The sequence below is a fragment of the Camelus ferus genome, chromosome 8 (assembly GCF_009834535.1).
Source record: "Camelus ferus isolate YT-003-E chromosome 8, BCGSAC_Cfer_1.0, whole genome shotgun sequence".
NCBI classification, from domain to species: domain Eukaryota; kingdom Metazoa; phylum Chordata; class Mammalia; order Artiodactyla; family Camelidae; genus Camelus; species Camelus ferus.
The window spans coordinates 13,273,164-13,290,604 of NC_045703.1; the positions used below are offsets into that span (position 1 = coordinate 13,273,164).

Consider the following 17,441-nt stretch of genomic DNA (forward strand, 5'->3'; position numbering starts at 1 on the left):
GTAAGATTCAAGTCTTAGCTTTCCTCATCTAGCCTGAGTTCCTCGCTGGTGTAAATCCAGCAGAACAGTGACTGAGGTTCTGGCTGGAGACTAGGGGGAGAGGACTGGGCAGGGTACGGGGGCCCATCGTGCCAGTCATGTGACTGGCTTATTTTCAAGAGCAACAGTTACAATGTAGCTATGCATCCCTTCTAACTTTTAGATATTATAAGTATATTCCTTAGTCTATTAACTTTGCCCACGGTGCCTTTCATTGAAAACTAATCTATATACTCAATCCATCATTTTTACTAATACAGTTTTTGTAGTGTGTTTTAATTCTGTCTGAACAATTATCACTACATGTTATCATTATTTTCTAATGCTAATTTACCCATTTGTGGCTCTTTATGCATCACTATATATTTTCAAATAATTTATAAAGTATGCAACTTTAGGTTACCCAAATTAGTTGAGTAACTTATTAGTAGAGTATTTTATCTGTTCATTCTATGCATTTTCTTGGTAAATAATTCAATTTCTCTACAAATAGTTATGACACAACATTTCCCTTACAATTCTTGTATCTTATATCTTATTTTATAAATAAGGCAAAGATGTCTGTGTGTGTTGGTTCCTAGTTTATTTCTTTACTGCAGGCTGAAACCTGTTTACTCAAAAGCCTGCTGGTGTCAAAATAAAGTTTTTACATATCCGCTTGTTTTAAAATAAGCTGAAACAGGCAGATTACTAGCCATTTGGAACCTGCCTGTTCTATATAACCTGTGAAATTATATCCAGTATCTACGGGCCATTGAGATGACAAGGCCTTGTGATAGAACTCCAGGCCGCTACATCCTTGGAGCTATCTGACCCCAAGATACCCTTTGGTGCTGCTGAGTGATGCCACTTGAAAAGCAAGCCCCTCGCCGTTTCCCATTCCTCTCTTCCCCAGGAGTTCCCTTGCCCTCCTTTCTCTTCTGGATGTGACCTCATTCCTAAGTTTCACAGGTACCCCTTCCAAGCACCATTTAACAATGTTTGCCGTGTGCTACTGACTCGGGGGGTGTTTCTTTTTCTTGATTATCCACCAGTTGTCTCAAACCCTGACAGATTTCTCGTTTCCTTTCACTATTTTTCCTTATTGAATTGACCAAGACCTCCAGGACTGTAATAAATAGTCATGGTAATAGTGGGCATTTTAACCATATTCCTGATATTAAAGTGAACTAATCTAAAACTCTCCATTTTATATAATATTTGCACTGGTCAACATATATTTCCTGTGCTTTGAGTTTCAAGTGTTTTAGGGTGACTTTTTCCCCTCATAATGTATATATTATTCTTTGTTTTATGGGCTCTCTTTCTTTCAGCTCATTGGAATCATTGTCATGGTTTATGCTCTTGGTCTCAATTCCTTCTCTTTTCTCCTATTTAAGTTCAGTTTGTGTTCTTCATTTTTTGTTACCTATACATCACATAACATTTTGGAAAACAATTCATCCCATAGTTAATCCTACCACTAATTTTTTTTTGGCTTTTTTGAATACATTCTTTAAAGTATATGTATGTATTTTTTTTTTGTATCTACCATATTATTATTTTTTTATTGAAGTAGGGTCAGTTTACAATGTTGTGTCAACTTCTGGTGTACAGCACAATGTCATACATAGATGTACATATATTCATTTTCATATTCTTTTTCACCATAAGCTACTGCAAGATATTGAATATATTTCCCTGTGCTGTACAGTATAAACTTGTCTATTTTATATATACCAGTCAGTATCTGCAAATTTCAAACTCCCAGTTTATCCCTTCCCACCCCCCTCCTCCCTGGCAACCACAAGTGTGTATATTTCTAATTGTTGATAATGAGACATCATTTTTACTGAATCTGCAATAAAAACAATATATATAAAATTCTTCAATAAAATATTTAACTCATATTTATTGTCTCTATCACTTCAATTTTCATTCTTAGTCCCAATTCTTACTCTTATTAATATTATTTGGAATCATATGATGAATAAATAATTTTACATGACAAGATAGTAATGAGCTGGGACAATTACTTAGATTTGTTTTCTTTATCATATGTTCCATTTTGCCTAGGACAGTAAAAGTTGTTGAATTTTTTTTTTTTTGTTAATTCTCTGTCCTATTACATTTTTTCTTTCTCAAATTGTATGCTTTTCTTTTGATATTGAAAACATTTCCTCTAGTTCATCTTTTTCAAAAATGTGATCTTTTTGCAATGTTAATTATGTTCTTTCTAACTGAACATATTTAATTCTATTTTTATTTGTCCATGAATTCTAACTTATGTCATTCTTTTTTTCCATTTCATTTTGCTTTATATCTTATTTTTTTCTGTTGATGTTTTTCTTTCCATTTTATAGGTGGCATATGTTCTTGGATGGCAAGAAGTTTTATTTATTCATACAGTAATGTTGTTTTCTCAGTTATGTGTCTCAGCAGTGAAGACAATAGTTATTTTCTCTATTTTTGCATCACTTGGTCCTAAGTTACTGCTGTTGTCTTTTCCAGCATTACTTAAAGAAGTGAAAGCTACTCCAATTCGGGAATTTTTAATTATCAGTTCATGTGATTGCTTCTGCCATGCTCTCTCTCCATTTGGGTGATGGCTAGATACATTTCTCAGTCCCACATCTGGACCAAAAGCTAAGTTCCCAACCTAGTCAGTGGTTTTGTTAGACTCCCATGGGAACTCTTCATTACTATGGTCAGTTTTGATCCTTTCACCAAATAATTTTACTTTCACACTCTGAACCTACAGAGGGCCTGGAAAACTAAGTTTGGAGGCTATACTCCTGTATGCTCACATAAAGCCTTCTAGGGAGTGGGCTGTTTCTGAATAGCTGGAACAAGCCTGGGGCAAGGAAGAGATTGAGTAGAGATAGGCTCAGATCTATTTAGAGGCAACATGTAAGTACAGACTTTGGGCAGCCAATTTAGGTGTCTAAAATTAGACAACGCATGATGTGACTTCCCATCTTCTTTCAGATGATGTGAAGAGAAACTGTTTTTATCCTGGTTCCATTAGCTTTGAGTTGGTAGAAATTCAAACTTGGGATTTAGTGGTACTACGAATTCTAGACTTATTTTCAATTTTTACAGACATACTTGACAGGGTTTGGGAAATTTTTGACCATTGATTACAACTCAAGACATCCTTTAAGAGAGACAATATAATTTGCTATTTTGTGGGTCATAAATATAACATTAAATAAATGTCAAGAAAAAAAGTCAAAACCAAATAAAAAGGAAAAGGAAAAGAAAGGAAAGTCAAATAAAAACATTTTAAAAATCTACCCTTTGTGTCTTTCCATCTAGTCCTAACAAACTGTATTAAAAACTCTTTTTGGCTTCATATCTCCCATGCGTTCAGGCTCTTGGTTGTATGTCTAAAATTTCAATTAAAATGCATGTACATGTGTACTTTTGAATGATCTATGCACTAAAGGAATTCTGCATTATTGTGTTGAGTTACGCTACATGACAATTTATACTCATTTATGGGAATCCAATAGGCTAGAAAAAATCGACAACATAATTGAAATCTTAAAAAAATGGACTTTCTTCTAGGATAAAAATGAAAAAAAACCAAATCACATTGTTTCTAGGAATCAAAACATTTAAAAGCATACATTATACACTTTAGAGGTAATTTGAAGTATACTCCAAAGGCTTCAGAATCAGTGGTTCTTTATATTATTTTTGGCATTTTTAACTTTATATTATTCTTTGTATTTAGCATATTTAATCACAAAATTGTTATACTATTTTGACACATTTTAAGAAAGTAAACTCTTTTTATAAGCATTTTACCCAATATTTGATCATAACCTATTATATTTTAAGTTCAATAGAAAATATTTTATGCACAAATGAATGTACCCATTATCTTCCTTCACTGAGCAAATATGTGTTGGGCACCTGTGTGTTAGGCATTATACTGGGCACTTTGAAACATGAGTGAATAAGACAGACCCGTATTTCTACTCTCACAGAGATTACATTCTAGTGGGTACAAAGAGAAATAATAACTAAACATAAATAAAATACATCATTTTGTGTTAATAAATGATAAGTGAATAAAAACAGAAAACAGCAAAGCAGCAGGAGAAGATGAGCAAATGCTGAGTGACTGGATGTACCAACTTCATACAAGGTGGTCAAGAGAGATGTCATGGAGAAAGTGACATTTGAGCAAAAATTTGAAGGCATAAGGCATTTAGAGATGGCAGATGTTGGGGAAGAAGGTCCTGGGCAAAAGAAAGAGCCAGTGCAATATCCCTAACATCGGGGTGTGTCTGGGGTGCAGTTAGAAGAATGGGAGTCCTATGGGATGATGTCCGAAAAATGCATAAGTCAGGTCCTGAGCACACATCTGAAGGTCTTTAATTTTGACAGTAAAATAGGGATCCCCTGAAGCCTTTTGAGCAGAGGTGTCAGGTGATCTGACAAGTTTGGAAGGATCATTCTGGCTGCTGTGGTGAGAGCGGAAGGCAACAGGGCTGAGGGAGAAGGAGGGAGTCCGGTTAAAATTTTCCTGCAGTCATTCAGATGAAGGAAATAAGCTCCATCATGAGAGAATATTATTTTGCATATTTGCAAATCAAGAAAAAAGCTTAATTATTGAATCATAAAATAGAAGAGTCAGCAAAATTAATTGTAACTAATGACATTGGAGGGTGTGCATATGTTAAAAATCTGACCTACTGACAACACATACTAATGATAATAAAAAATATACAAAGTTAAACATGCAAGCCATATAACTCACAACTTAAAATATCTCTTGTGAGATAATTAAGAGCTTTAAATTCAGTGAGAGATTCCATTAAAATATAAACATAAAAGCCGTTGCAAAACTTGAGAATCATGGTGTGAAATCAAAGTACTGTGATGATACTAATGGGATGTTTCAACGGTTGGCTTATGCAGATGTCGTTTCTCGATGGTAATAGGCAAATACACAATTCAAGGAGAAAAATATTATAAATATAATTTTAATAATACTGCTTTCTAGCCTCACCCATTCAAATAATTTAAACGTTTATTTTTAAAGTAGTATACAGTAAAATTGGTTGTGTGTTTCCATTTCTAAGAATTTTAACAATTCAACACCCATTTATGATAAAAACTCTCGCCAATGTGGGTATAGAGGGAACATATCTCAACATAATAAAAGCTATATATGACAAACCTACAGCCAGCATAGTACTCAACGGTGAAAAACTCAAAAGCTTCCCACTAAAATCTGGGACAAGACAAGGATGCCCACTATCACCACTCCTATTCAACATAGTCCTGGAAGTCCTAGCCACAGCAGTCAGGCAAGAGAAAGAAATAAAAGGGATCCAAATTGGAAAAGAAGAGGTAAAAGTGTCATTATATGCTGATGACATGTTACTATATATAGAAAACCCTAAAAGGTCCACACAAAAGCTGCTAGAGCTGATTGAAGAATTCAGCAAGGTAGCAGGTTACAAAATTAACGTTCAAAAATCAGTTTCATTTCTTTACACTAACGATAAATCAACAGAAGAAGAAAGTAAAGAAACAATCCCCTTTAAAATAGCATCCAAGGTAATAAAATATCTGGGAATAAATCTAACCAAGGAGGTGAAAGAATTATACACAGAAAACTATAAACCATTGATGAAGGAAATTAAAGAAGACTTTAGAAAATGGAAAGATATTCCATGTTCTTGGATTGGAAGAATCAATATTGTTAAAATGGTCACACTGCCCAAGGCAATCTACAGATTTAATGCAATCCCTATCCAATTACCCAGGACATATTTCACAGAACTAGAAAAAATCATAATAAAATTCATATGGAACCATCAAAGACCTAGATTTGCCAAAGCATTACTGAAGAGAAAGAAAGAGGCTGGAGGAATAACTCTCCCAGACTTCAGACAATACTATAGAGCTACAGTCATCAAGACAGCGTGGTATTGGTACCAAAACAGACATATAGACCAATGGAACAGAATAGAGAGCCCAGAAATGAACCCACAAACTTTTGGTCAACTCATCTTTGACAAAGGAGGCAAGAATATACATTGGAATAAAGACAGTCTCTTCAGCAAATGGTGTTGGGAAAACTGGACAGCAGCATGTAAAACAATGAAGCTAGAACACTCCCTTACACCATATGCAAAAATCAACTCAAAATGGATTAAAGACTTAAACATAAGACAAGATACAATAAACCTCCTAGAGGAAAACATAGGCAAAACATTATCTGACATACATGTCAAAAATTTTCTCCTAGAAGAAATAAAAGCAAGAATAAACAAATGGGACCTAATGAAACTTACAAGCTTCTGCACAGCAAAGGAAACCAGAAGTAAAACAAGAAGAAAACCTACGGAATGGGACAAAATTTTTGCAAGTGAAACCGACAAAGGCTTGATCTCCAGAATATATAAGCAGCTCATACGACTCAATAAGAAAAAAATAAACAGCCCAATCCAAAAATGGGCAGAAGACCTAAACAAGCAATTCTCCAAGGAAGACATACAAATGATCAAAAAGCACATGAAAAAATGCTCAATATCACTAATTATCAGAGAAATGCAAATCAAAACTACAATGAGGTATCACCTCACACCAGTCAGAATGGCCGTCATTCAAAAATCCACAAATGACAAATGCTGGAGAGGCTGTGGAGAAAGGGGAACCCTCCTACACTGCTGGTGGGAATGCAGTTTGGTGCAGCCACTATGGAAAACAGTGTGGAGATTCCTCAAAAGACTAGGAATACACTTACCATATGACCCAGGAATCCCACTCCTGGGCTTGTATCCAGAAGGAAATCTACTTCAGGATGACACCTGCACCCCAATGTTCATAGCAGCACTATTTACAATAGCCAAAACATGGAAACAGCCTAAATGTCCATCAACAGGTGACTGGATAAAGAAGAGGTGGTATATTTATACAATGGAATACTACTCAGCCATAAAAACCGACAACATAATGCCATTTGCAGCAACATGGATGCTCCTGGAGAATGTCATTCTAAGTGGGGTAAGCCAGAAAGAGAAAGAAAAATACCATATGAGATCGCTCATATGTGGCATCTAAAAAACAAAAACAAAAACAAACAAACAAACAAAAACAAAGTGTAAATAAAGGACAGAAATAGACTCACAGACAGAGAATACAGACTTGTGGTTACCAGGGGGGTGGAGGGTGGGAAGGGATAGACTGGGATTTCAAAATTGTAGAATAGACTACACTGTATAGCACAGGGAAATATACACAAAATGTTATGATAACTCACAGAGAAAAAAATGTGACAATGAGTGTGTATATGTCCATGAATAACTGAAAAATTGTGCTGAACACTGGAATTTGACACAACATTGTAAAATGATTATAAATCAATAAAAAATATTAAAAAAAAAAGAATTTTAACATATGTGTAGATCTGTATAATCACCCTTACAATTAAGACACTAAGGAGTTCCATGACCCCCAAAACCTCCTTTATGCTATTCCTTTTTAATCAGACTTTCCCCCATCCCAAACTCTGGCAACCACTGATCAATTCTTTATCATTATAGTTTTTCCTTCCAGGAGCATCATATAAAGGAATCATGCATTACGTGAGCTTTAGAGACCCAGTAGAACTTTGAGATCTAGCCAAGTACCGCATGTAGTCATAGTCCATTACTTTTTGTTGCTGCGTTGTATCCAAATATGCAGATGTACCAAAGTTTGTTTATGTACCCACTTATTGAAAAACATCTTAAGTTATTTCCATTTTTTATGATTATGGGTAAAGTTGCTATGAGCATTCATATATAGGATTTATGTTTCATTCCCTGGGGTAATAAGATTTCATTTTCCATGGTAAATACTCAAGATAGAATCGTTAGGTCATACGGTAGTGAGTGTTTAACCTTATAAGAGACTGCCAAACTGTTCACCAGAGCAGCTGTACTGTATCCCTACTTCCCACCAGTGATGTGTAAGAGTCCTCGTCACTTGGCATTTCCAGGAACACTAGTGTTCTAATTTTACTTTATTTTTTTCCCTTTCTGTCATTCTAATAAGGTTGCAGCAGTAGCTTACTGTAGTACAAGATCTTGTAAAAGTCACATTTCAATTTTTTTCAATACTCTTGAAACTTGAGAAGGGATAGTAAGTTCAAGGATTTCAGGGCTGATCAAGGAAAAAGCCAAGATCATTAGGGGGCAGGGGTGCACAGAGAGCTTTATTTGGGTTAGGTTAGTATCACAAACAAGAAGCCCTTTACCTCACATCAGGAGACTTCAGAGGCAGGAGATCAGAGTCACCACCCAGAGGGCAACAAGGGTAAAGAGACCCCTGGAGAAGAGGGACAATGAGGAGGGGCCTCTCAGGTCTAGGTGACGTCCTTCAGCTGCACAGCTGGGTGGTCTCCAGGCAGAGAGCTCCAAAGGGCAGCCACTGGGGGTCTTCTGTAGTCCTCGGGTAGGTCTTATCTATGGCTTGCAAATGTTTTGCTGTGCATGGAAGGCAGGTAGGTTCTAGTTTGCTAAAAATAATGCTTATCAGGATGATATGCAAAGCAATTGGGTGCGTACAGATTTGAGTTTGGCACTGGTGGGTTTTTGAGTGAATGGTCCCAGCTTGCTGTGAAGAAGTAAATAAAATAGGGGCCAATACAGGAACCATCTTTGGCCAACAGAAGGAAGCAGGGCTACGGAGCCCTATGGATGGTATGATTTAATCAATCATGTGAATCACGTTAATGCATTTTCTGTAGAAAATCATAACATTTTACTACTACTTGAGAAACTAAAATTGGAAGATGAGATAATGAAATTATGATTTTGGGGGAACTTCTTTCTTAATGTTTGAGAGAGAAACAAAATTTGATCTTTCTTCATATTTGAAGGTAGTATTATTGACCTTCTGGTAAACTTTTTTACCTAAAAGTGGAGATAGACATTTGCTCAGAAATCTACATAATTCCAAGACTTTAGAAGGAATGTACTGTGTTAATGGAATAGTTTGTCAGTTTAATGGTATAGTTTAAGGCTGTGGAAGTCTGTGTGTGCACACCAATTACAAGTTAATTTGACAACTCTTGTGTCACTGATAGTAATCTGTTGACCTGCTCAGGCAAAAATATCACTAAGTATCACCAAAACAAATTTTCACAAACTTGATCAGGAAGTAGCCCAGGGAAGAGCTGGGTATGCAGAAACCAGCCTTTGGTTCTGGGTCAGCATCAGTCTGAGTAAATCCAACTAATATTTACTGAATCTCCTTCCTCCAGTGTTTAACACTGTTAAGTATTTCCAAACGGCCCAGTGACAGTGCACACATTTCCAGGTCTGGGGAGATGAGACACCGGGGTCACACTAGTGGAGAGTTGTCCTTGCTTTCTGTACCAGGTAGACCTCATCAAACAGAGAGACAAGTCATCAGGCTGGAAGACCTAGAGGCTTTATTGTCTTTGTAAATATGATGACGTAAGTCACATTTTCATTCTGCATCTCAAAAAGTGTGAATATTTGTATTATGACAACTATACATGAATATTTTGTACATAGAAGACTGTTTCTTTACTTTGTGAGTTTATTAAGTTAGACATAAATTTTGAAAGATGTGATTCTCTCTAGGGAGGTAACATTTGATGAGAATAAAGTTTAGAGACACAATAATCTCTATATACTTTCTTCCCTCTTTGCCACTCACTGTCTGGATCTTCCCTCCTCTTCCCTCCCCCCTCCTTCCTTTTCTTTCCTTCCCTTCCCTCCTTCCTTCCTTACTTCTTTCTTTCCTTCCTCCCTCTCTTCGTTCTCTCTCTTTCTCTTTCTTTCTTTCTCCATTCTTTTTTTTTTCTCCTTCCCTCTTTGGACCATCAACGAGGAAGAATGTTAAGGGAGAATTAACTACAATACAGTAATCACTCCCCAGGAGTGATGAATTGATTATACTATTGGAACCTCATAACTATAAGAATATTTTCCACTATTTGAGCTTCTTTGAATATCTGGTAGTTTTCTTTATTTTAAAATCAACTTCTATGTGTACAGAGATTTCAGATCTTTGAAAGAGTATAATGTGAGGGCTCTGTATTCACTCATTCATTTAACAAATAGTTATTAAGCATATACCACATTTCAGGCACTTCTTGACTTATCACCTTTGAAAAAGACTGTACAAGAATATTTCATTTTCTTTTTCATTAAATTTGAAGATTTAATAGATTTGATTATCTCCAATATTATGTACTTGCTTATCTTAATAATTTGCACTTTTCCTAATATTGATGCTGAAAGCTACTATAATTGATTCTTCAGTCAGTTTTGTTTGACATTTAAATTGTTGAGGTCTCTAAATTCAACCTGCTAACTTCTGCAAAATATTGTAAAGGCAATGAGAGCAGTTTTTTGCATTAATATCACAGGAATTTAGAACATCACTACAGCTATCAACTGCTTCATCTTTTCTGGCAAGTGAAAGTATTAGTTGAATCCCCCCAGTGTTTGTGGCATCTGCTCTGAGCATCTCTCTGTCACTCTTTCATATATGGTTACAGGTGGTTTTTCAAATCAGTAGGTATGTCTTGATCATTAATTTTGGGAAAGTTCACTTAGCTGGAGTCATCTTATCAACTCTTGACAACTGTGTATATAATTCTATCATAGCAGAAGGTTTTTTTTTTTTCCCCTCTGATTTTTTTTAAATGAAAAAAAAATGAAAGCATTTTTAGTAGCAAATCTTCTCAAATATCAACCCTATTCAGATTATATGTTTCTTTATTTCTAAACTTTTTGGTCAAATTATTTTGCAAGTACATTTTTCTCATTACAGAGATATGACTTGGCAAATCTCTCTTTTACTGTAGTTTGAATTTACCTATTTAAAAAATAGGAGTAAGGGCACATTTTTTGATGATATTCAGATTTAAAATAGCTCTGGCAATGGTTTTTAACTTGAAATGTTACAATTTCTCCTCAGTGCCTGGCAAACTACAATATTTAAAATGAGTAATAAAAATCATATTCTTTATCTATCCAAACCATTTTCAAAAATCAATCAGGTAAAATGCACGTGTGCTTTGTGGACAAATATAAAGATGTTACTTTTACTGGGTATGCACTAAATTCCAAATATTTAATGTAGTTACATGGACATCCTCAATAAGTCTGTGCAAATTCTGAACTTAACAGAGACCTCATTTCTGGGCAGTTCTATTAACAAAAATACATGACTGTTCTTCCATTTTGAAGAGATAAATGAGAATTGGAAGATGAGTCAAAGAGATCTGGGACCATTTGTGAGGATGCCTTATTCAGACCAACATCAATTATGTTATTCGTATGGAATTTTACCTTGTTTGCCTTCATTTGCTAGCCAGGATTTAGGATTCTCTTATATATTCCTTGAGGTTAGGCGGTGGACAGGGGTGGGGAGGTTGGGGGAGGTGAAGGGTGACAGTTGGAGGCTGGGAGTGGGGAGAAAAGTAGGTTGAGAACTGAATCTGAAAAGATAAATCCAAAGTCTCTGCCTTAGAGCAAGTCATGTGTTGGTGGATAAAGAAGGCCAAAGACACACATGGAGAAATTACACTAGAAGACATGAAGCGCCATGTAGAGAAGTTCATGGGTGCTCTAACAAGTATTGATTATGTACTTTCTGCATGATCAGATTTGAATTTCAGAATGTTATCTTAATTAACAAGGGTAGAGGATAATTTAAAGTTTGAGAGACTGCAATAAATCTGGTTAATACAATTTGAAAATACAGCCTTAAACTAGCATTGACAATAGGAAAGAAACAATGCTTCAGGTACAGGTTAACAGTCAGCATGGAGGGCGGAAGGTATAGCTCGGCACAGAGCATGGCCTTAGCGGTGCGCGAGGTCCTGGATTCAATCCCCAGGATCTCCATTAAAAAAGAAATAAACAAATAAACATAGTTACCCTCTCCCCCTCAATAAAAACAACAAAACAAAACAAAAATAATAATACTAATAAAGAATCAGCATGATATCACTGGGTAGTTTGTTACGTGGCATGAGGGATGCAGGAGAGTTAAGAAGCAGGATTGCTCCCCAGTTCCCCACTGAGATGATTAGGTGGACAATGAGTTTGAGGTTACCGTGAAGTGATGAGCTAACTTTGGACTTGCTTGAGCTTAAGATACCATGACTATTCATGCAAGGGATTTGACTGATACTTGAAGACTTTTCCCTAAACTGGTATAAGCCTTGCTTGAGTGAGAAATATGCAGATATGTTTAAGTTGGATTTGTAGGTGGAAATGCTAATTTTCTGGAATAATTTCAGCTTGGTTGACTGACATTGGAGCATACTGGAATAAGCTTGAACTTGTTTTTATTCATCAGACTATAATGTTATGCCAGAGTAACCAAACAAAGAACAGCAATGACTTAGAACAAGAACTTCCTTCTCACTCAGACAGGCACAACTGTAATCTTAGCTGACATTCCAAGGCAAGCATCAAGCCAAGGAGAGCTCTGTCTTGTGTTTCCACATCCACCAAGATTGGCATTGCTTTGAAACAGAGCTCTGGAGGTTTCTACCAGCAATTAATTGCTTTCATCCTTAAGTAATGTGTGTTCCATCTGCACACATTTCTTGGTTAAAACCAATCACAAGCCACACCTAACTTCAAGGAGGTGAAGAGGTTCCCTGTCTGGCCTCATGTGCTCAGGAGAGCCAGAACTATTGGTAAATCACACTATTATCTTCAACAGTTTTGAAGTCAGAGACACTTAAGTTTCAAGACCAGCTCTGCCTAAGTTTCTATATTCACAAAATGGGAATATTGATATTCTTCCTAGATTTGAGGATACAATGCAAAATTCTGTATAAAATTCCTGGTCAGTTGCTCTATAAATGGTACAGTTAGTAGGTGTAGTTTGCTTGAATATTTAAATGTGCGCTATGTGTTAAAATGAATTTTGAGCATGGAACTTGTCCCCACACACCAAACACAAGTCTTTGAAAATTTGTTCCTCACATTTTTAGTTTATATTAGTGCAGAGTGTGATTATATCATTGGAAATAAATATAAATGAACATACAATCAGTGCTACTTTGTGTATCTGTAAAGGTTTCCCTGGGTGTCACAGATTATTTTGTTTTGGAAGACCTTGTGAACCTTGCTTATAATTTGATGCCCTTCAAATTCTTTAAAAGAAGGTCTCCTTTTTGATTACTTGTTATCAGATTGATTGCTTGTTAGAGATTGTTGGTGTTTCAATGGGTGGTTGCTCATTTTTGGACCCGACAGATTTAGATCTTCTGATTACTGATCTGGGTCTATATATATGATACATGCAAGCTTAATGATTTATTGCATGGCCATGTCTGCATATCTTAAACCTGAATGCTACTAACCCATAATTCCCTTAGGCTGGATAATGTACACAAAGCTCCTCACCACAGCGCTTCATCTCAGAGCTTCCTCAGGTCCATTGTCCACCAACATCACTAGCATTCTGCCAGTCTTCCAAATGCCATTTTAACTGTAGACAGATGCCAATTTCAATTATGCAACGATTTTTAAACTAAGAATACAGATTGGAAATGCTCAGTGAATTCAAGCAATTACATATTATTATCTTGAGTGAGGTAATACATTATAAGCTATAATGGAATTAATTTTACCTTAGTGGCTTCTATAAACATGCCTGATATACACCAACAAGCTTAATCATTTCAAGCAGCTAAATCTGGCTCCATATTAGACATCTCATTTCATTTGGAATCATTTAATTTAGTAAAAAGTCAGCTTTTATGTTCTTATTTCAAAATATGTAAAATTAATTTAAATTTAAAATATATTATTATAAATAAATTGTTCATTGATAATATACCTTTGAGTGAATTTTTAACCAACATGAATTTCATTTGGGATATTCATCTTTATGAAGGTAGAAATGTTGAAATATGCATTTAAATTAAAAAAAAAGAAAAGATAGAAATCAGTACCTAAATTTAAGGAGCAGTCAGTGCTAGTTAGGAGAACATTCTCACTGTGGAGGCAGCAACTTAGAAACTCACAGCAGCTTTGACACCCAAACAATGATGTTTGCTACCTTTTGTTTATTTTATATGAACGAACTCTTTAAGTTAATAACAAAAGTAGAATTTCTGAGATTAAAAATGTGGGGAAAAAACCTCTATATCCCTATAATTCTAAAGACTATGATAAATTATCATTCAAATATTTATTTATTGAGCATTTACAGTGGAAGAGAAATGACTGGGCCACAAAGGAGGCATCTGAGTTATTGCTGTGGTACCAATTAATGCATTTTAGGTGAGGCAATAAGTACATAACTTTTTAAAATTTAAATGCTATGAAAATGTAGTCTAAATGTGTGTGTGGTGTGTACATAAACAAAGACAGAGGTATTCCCTATTTATCTGCAAATGTTTAAGCTGTGCTCCTGGTAAACACCATAAACAAGAGTTTTTATTATCTTTCTCTACTTTGCACCAGAATTAAAGGCTGTCTTATTTCTCACGCTTAGGGTTGGCTCTACCACTTATCTCAATGCTTCCTTTTTTCAAATTAACGTAGAAAAAAAAAAACCAAGAAAAGTAAATAATAAACAATAGCAGCAATTTTACTAGAAGTTATTATACAAGAACTTCCAAAGGGGGGGAAAGGCAAAAACATTCAAAGAAATGTGTCAACAAAAATCAGCTTTAGACAATAGCATCTGATCCATGGACAAAATTTAAAATGAAGCTAAACTGTATTTTGAATAAAACAAAGTATACCAAAAGAGGATGAGTTTCAAGTGTATCAGCAGTTTCTGCAACAAGGATGAGCTGAGAAAATGTCACGTTTTACAGCAAAAGTCATCAGCAGAAGTCCAGACACAAGATGGTCCTTGGGAGCGGGGTGTGGGATGCAGCAGTCCGTGGTCCCAGGGACCTATTTCAGCAAATGCTCCCACTGCCCGGACTGGGCAGAGACCTCAGAGACTATCCCAGCTGAAGGGGTTCCTGGCCAAGGTCACACCTCCTCCTGAAGCGCTGCACATCCAATGCTGTCTGACGAAGGGGTACTAACTAAGTTGTAGCCATTTCCACTCAAAGCTGGACCACTCCTAGTGGGCACTTTCGGCTCCAGACACCCCTAGGTCAGCAGAGGCTCCGCTCACTGGATGATGCTCCAGGTCTAACTCTCTCCAGAGAGAGAGTGTACTTCCTCCCCTCCTCTCTTCCACACCCTCAACTCTGTTTCAACATCTCATCCTCAGAGCAGCTGGCGTGTCACATTTTATAAATACAATTTAACTGAAAAGAAATCATGGCGTATGAAATCTGACTTCCTAAGGATGATCTTTTTCTTTCCTTCTAGACCTAAGGTTGTTATACTTAATCATATATGATTTTCTGTAAAAAACTAAGGAACATAGACATAGAGCAATTGGAATGAAAACTGTAAAATCTGTGGTATCTGGGGTGCCTCTGAAGGAGCTAATAAGCCAGGATTCTGATGGCAGGAATCACACCAGCTAGAAACCGACAAAAGCCGGGTTTGTTTTCAAACTGTGTAAGAACGGCAGAATTAGACATGTACTGTGAAAATAAAATAAGTGTAAAATGTAGGCACATATTCTGTTTTTCGCACTTTCCTCAAAAGACGGCCGAGTCCTTAGCATCTTCTATTTTCCACACTAAACTATTTTGAAATCTGCCTGTGATCACAGAATTTTGTGATGTGCTAAAGTGCTTATGATATTCAGCTTTTAAGATTTCAATTAGCAAGTGCTAATTAGCATCTAAAATGAGGGAAAGGTCCCAGAGAGGTTGTAGGAAAAGCAAGGAAGATACAAAGTCGAGGGGCCTAAGGAAGAAAGAGAGTGACTTCAAAGCAGAGGAGAGGCGAGTGGAGGGGCAGGAGGTGGGAGCGCTGCGGACCAGAGGAGGAAATGACATCTTCTCAGCCGAGGAAGCAGAGCGATGTGCAAAACTGCTCCTTCAGAGAGCTTCTTTTTCTTGCCCTTGCTTTCAAACAAGATTCTGAAAATGTTTCCTGCTTAATTGATTTAATTAAGTTTTATTTACTTTCACCTTACAATCAAACCTGAAGAGTGGAATTCAAATAAGCTACTAGTAGCTTTCAGTTTTCAATTGTTAATAATTCTAGACAACAACGTACACTGACTTTATTCTGTTTCCTTCTTGTCTTGCGTTAAATCGTACACATTATAACACAGAAGTTTAGAGTTTGAGAAGGTTGTTCACAACTCAATGCATTTTTATGATGACAAAAATTTCAGAAAGATTCCCTAAGAAATCGTTATCCTTTACGAGTGAATAACTCAAAGATTTTAATTAAAAAATCCTTCACAGATCCCATATGCACCTGATAAGGTTAAAGTCACATAATTGGCTATCTGAGCAGTAGGCAGCTGGAGACAGTTCTCCAGTTCCTTACAGCAAGAGAGCCAGAACAGACAGCAGGAAGACAATGCGTCATTGAGAACATCGCTGGAGCATCACCTTCAGAGAAAGGAAGCAATGGAAGTCTCAAAGGCTGAAGCGGGGCAGACGGGCCTGAGAATCTCTTGGACGAGGTTATTTTTATTCTTAATCCATAGTTTCTGATGGGAAGCAAGTGCACTGGGAACCAATTACCTGGTGCAGGTGGATGTGGGTGTCAGTTTCCTAAGGTGAGGATCAAATTCACAAACCTAACATGTAATCAGAACTGTTGTTTCTAACTGGCAAGTCATGCTCTGTTGCTTCCAGATAATACATTGTAAGATTTGCAGTCAAATGCTAATGAGGGGTAGAAATGACAGAATGGCGGGAACAGCATTGAGACAAAACTGCTTTTCTCCAGATAGTCAGGGGAAAAAACAAAACAAAACAAAACAAAAAAACCTTGGCCCCCAGGATATTTAAGGAAAAAAAGAGGAGTGCAGGTCTTTTACTCTGCTTCCATGATGCATGCATAGCTCCATTGCTGATAACACAGCTGACAAGTTGTACGCAGCTTCGTGAAACGTGATGGACATGGAGGCAGGTTCCGTACTAACGTTGAAGGGAATCATATGCGGTGGACTCAGCTTTCCTGCAGGAAATAATTGACTGTGAAACACAGACTGAGTTGGTTTTGACCATCATTTTCATCAGGGCTTAAGTTGTTACTGGTTTTCATAATGTAGTGACTAAAAACATTGCATTTGCAATTGCCAAATTGTTAAGAATTCTTACAATCACTTCAAGATTAAAATTATACTTTTCAAAACTGTATCTGAGAGGGCTTTATAAAGCAGTGTGTGTGTCTGTGTGAGTATGTGTGTATGTATGTAGATATGTGTGTAGATGGATAAAGTAGCCTGTCACGTGTTTGCCTTGAGTTAATAAAACAAAGCTGATGCAGTCTCATGGCATATGAGCTGTCATAGCCTGAAACCAGCACATT

The 17,441-nt window shown here is 36.5% G+C and overlaps 1 protein-coding gene across 1 annotated transcript in view; it reads left to right on the top strand.

The window, feature by feature from the left end:
• The window catches only part of EYS (eyes shut homolog), a 1,185,765-nt gene that overhangs the window by 25,236 nt on the left and 1,143,088 nt on the right, over positions 1–17,441 (top strand). Inside the window, 1 exon segment of the mRNA XM_032484469.1 lies at positions 983–990. Within this exon segment, the coding sequence (XP_032340360.1) occupies positions 983–990 (8 nt within the window).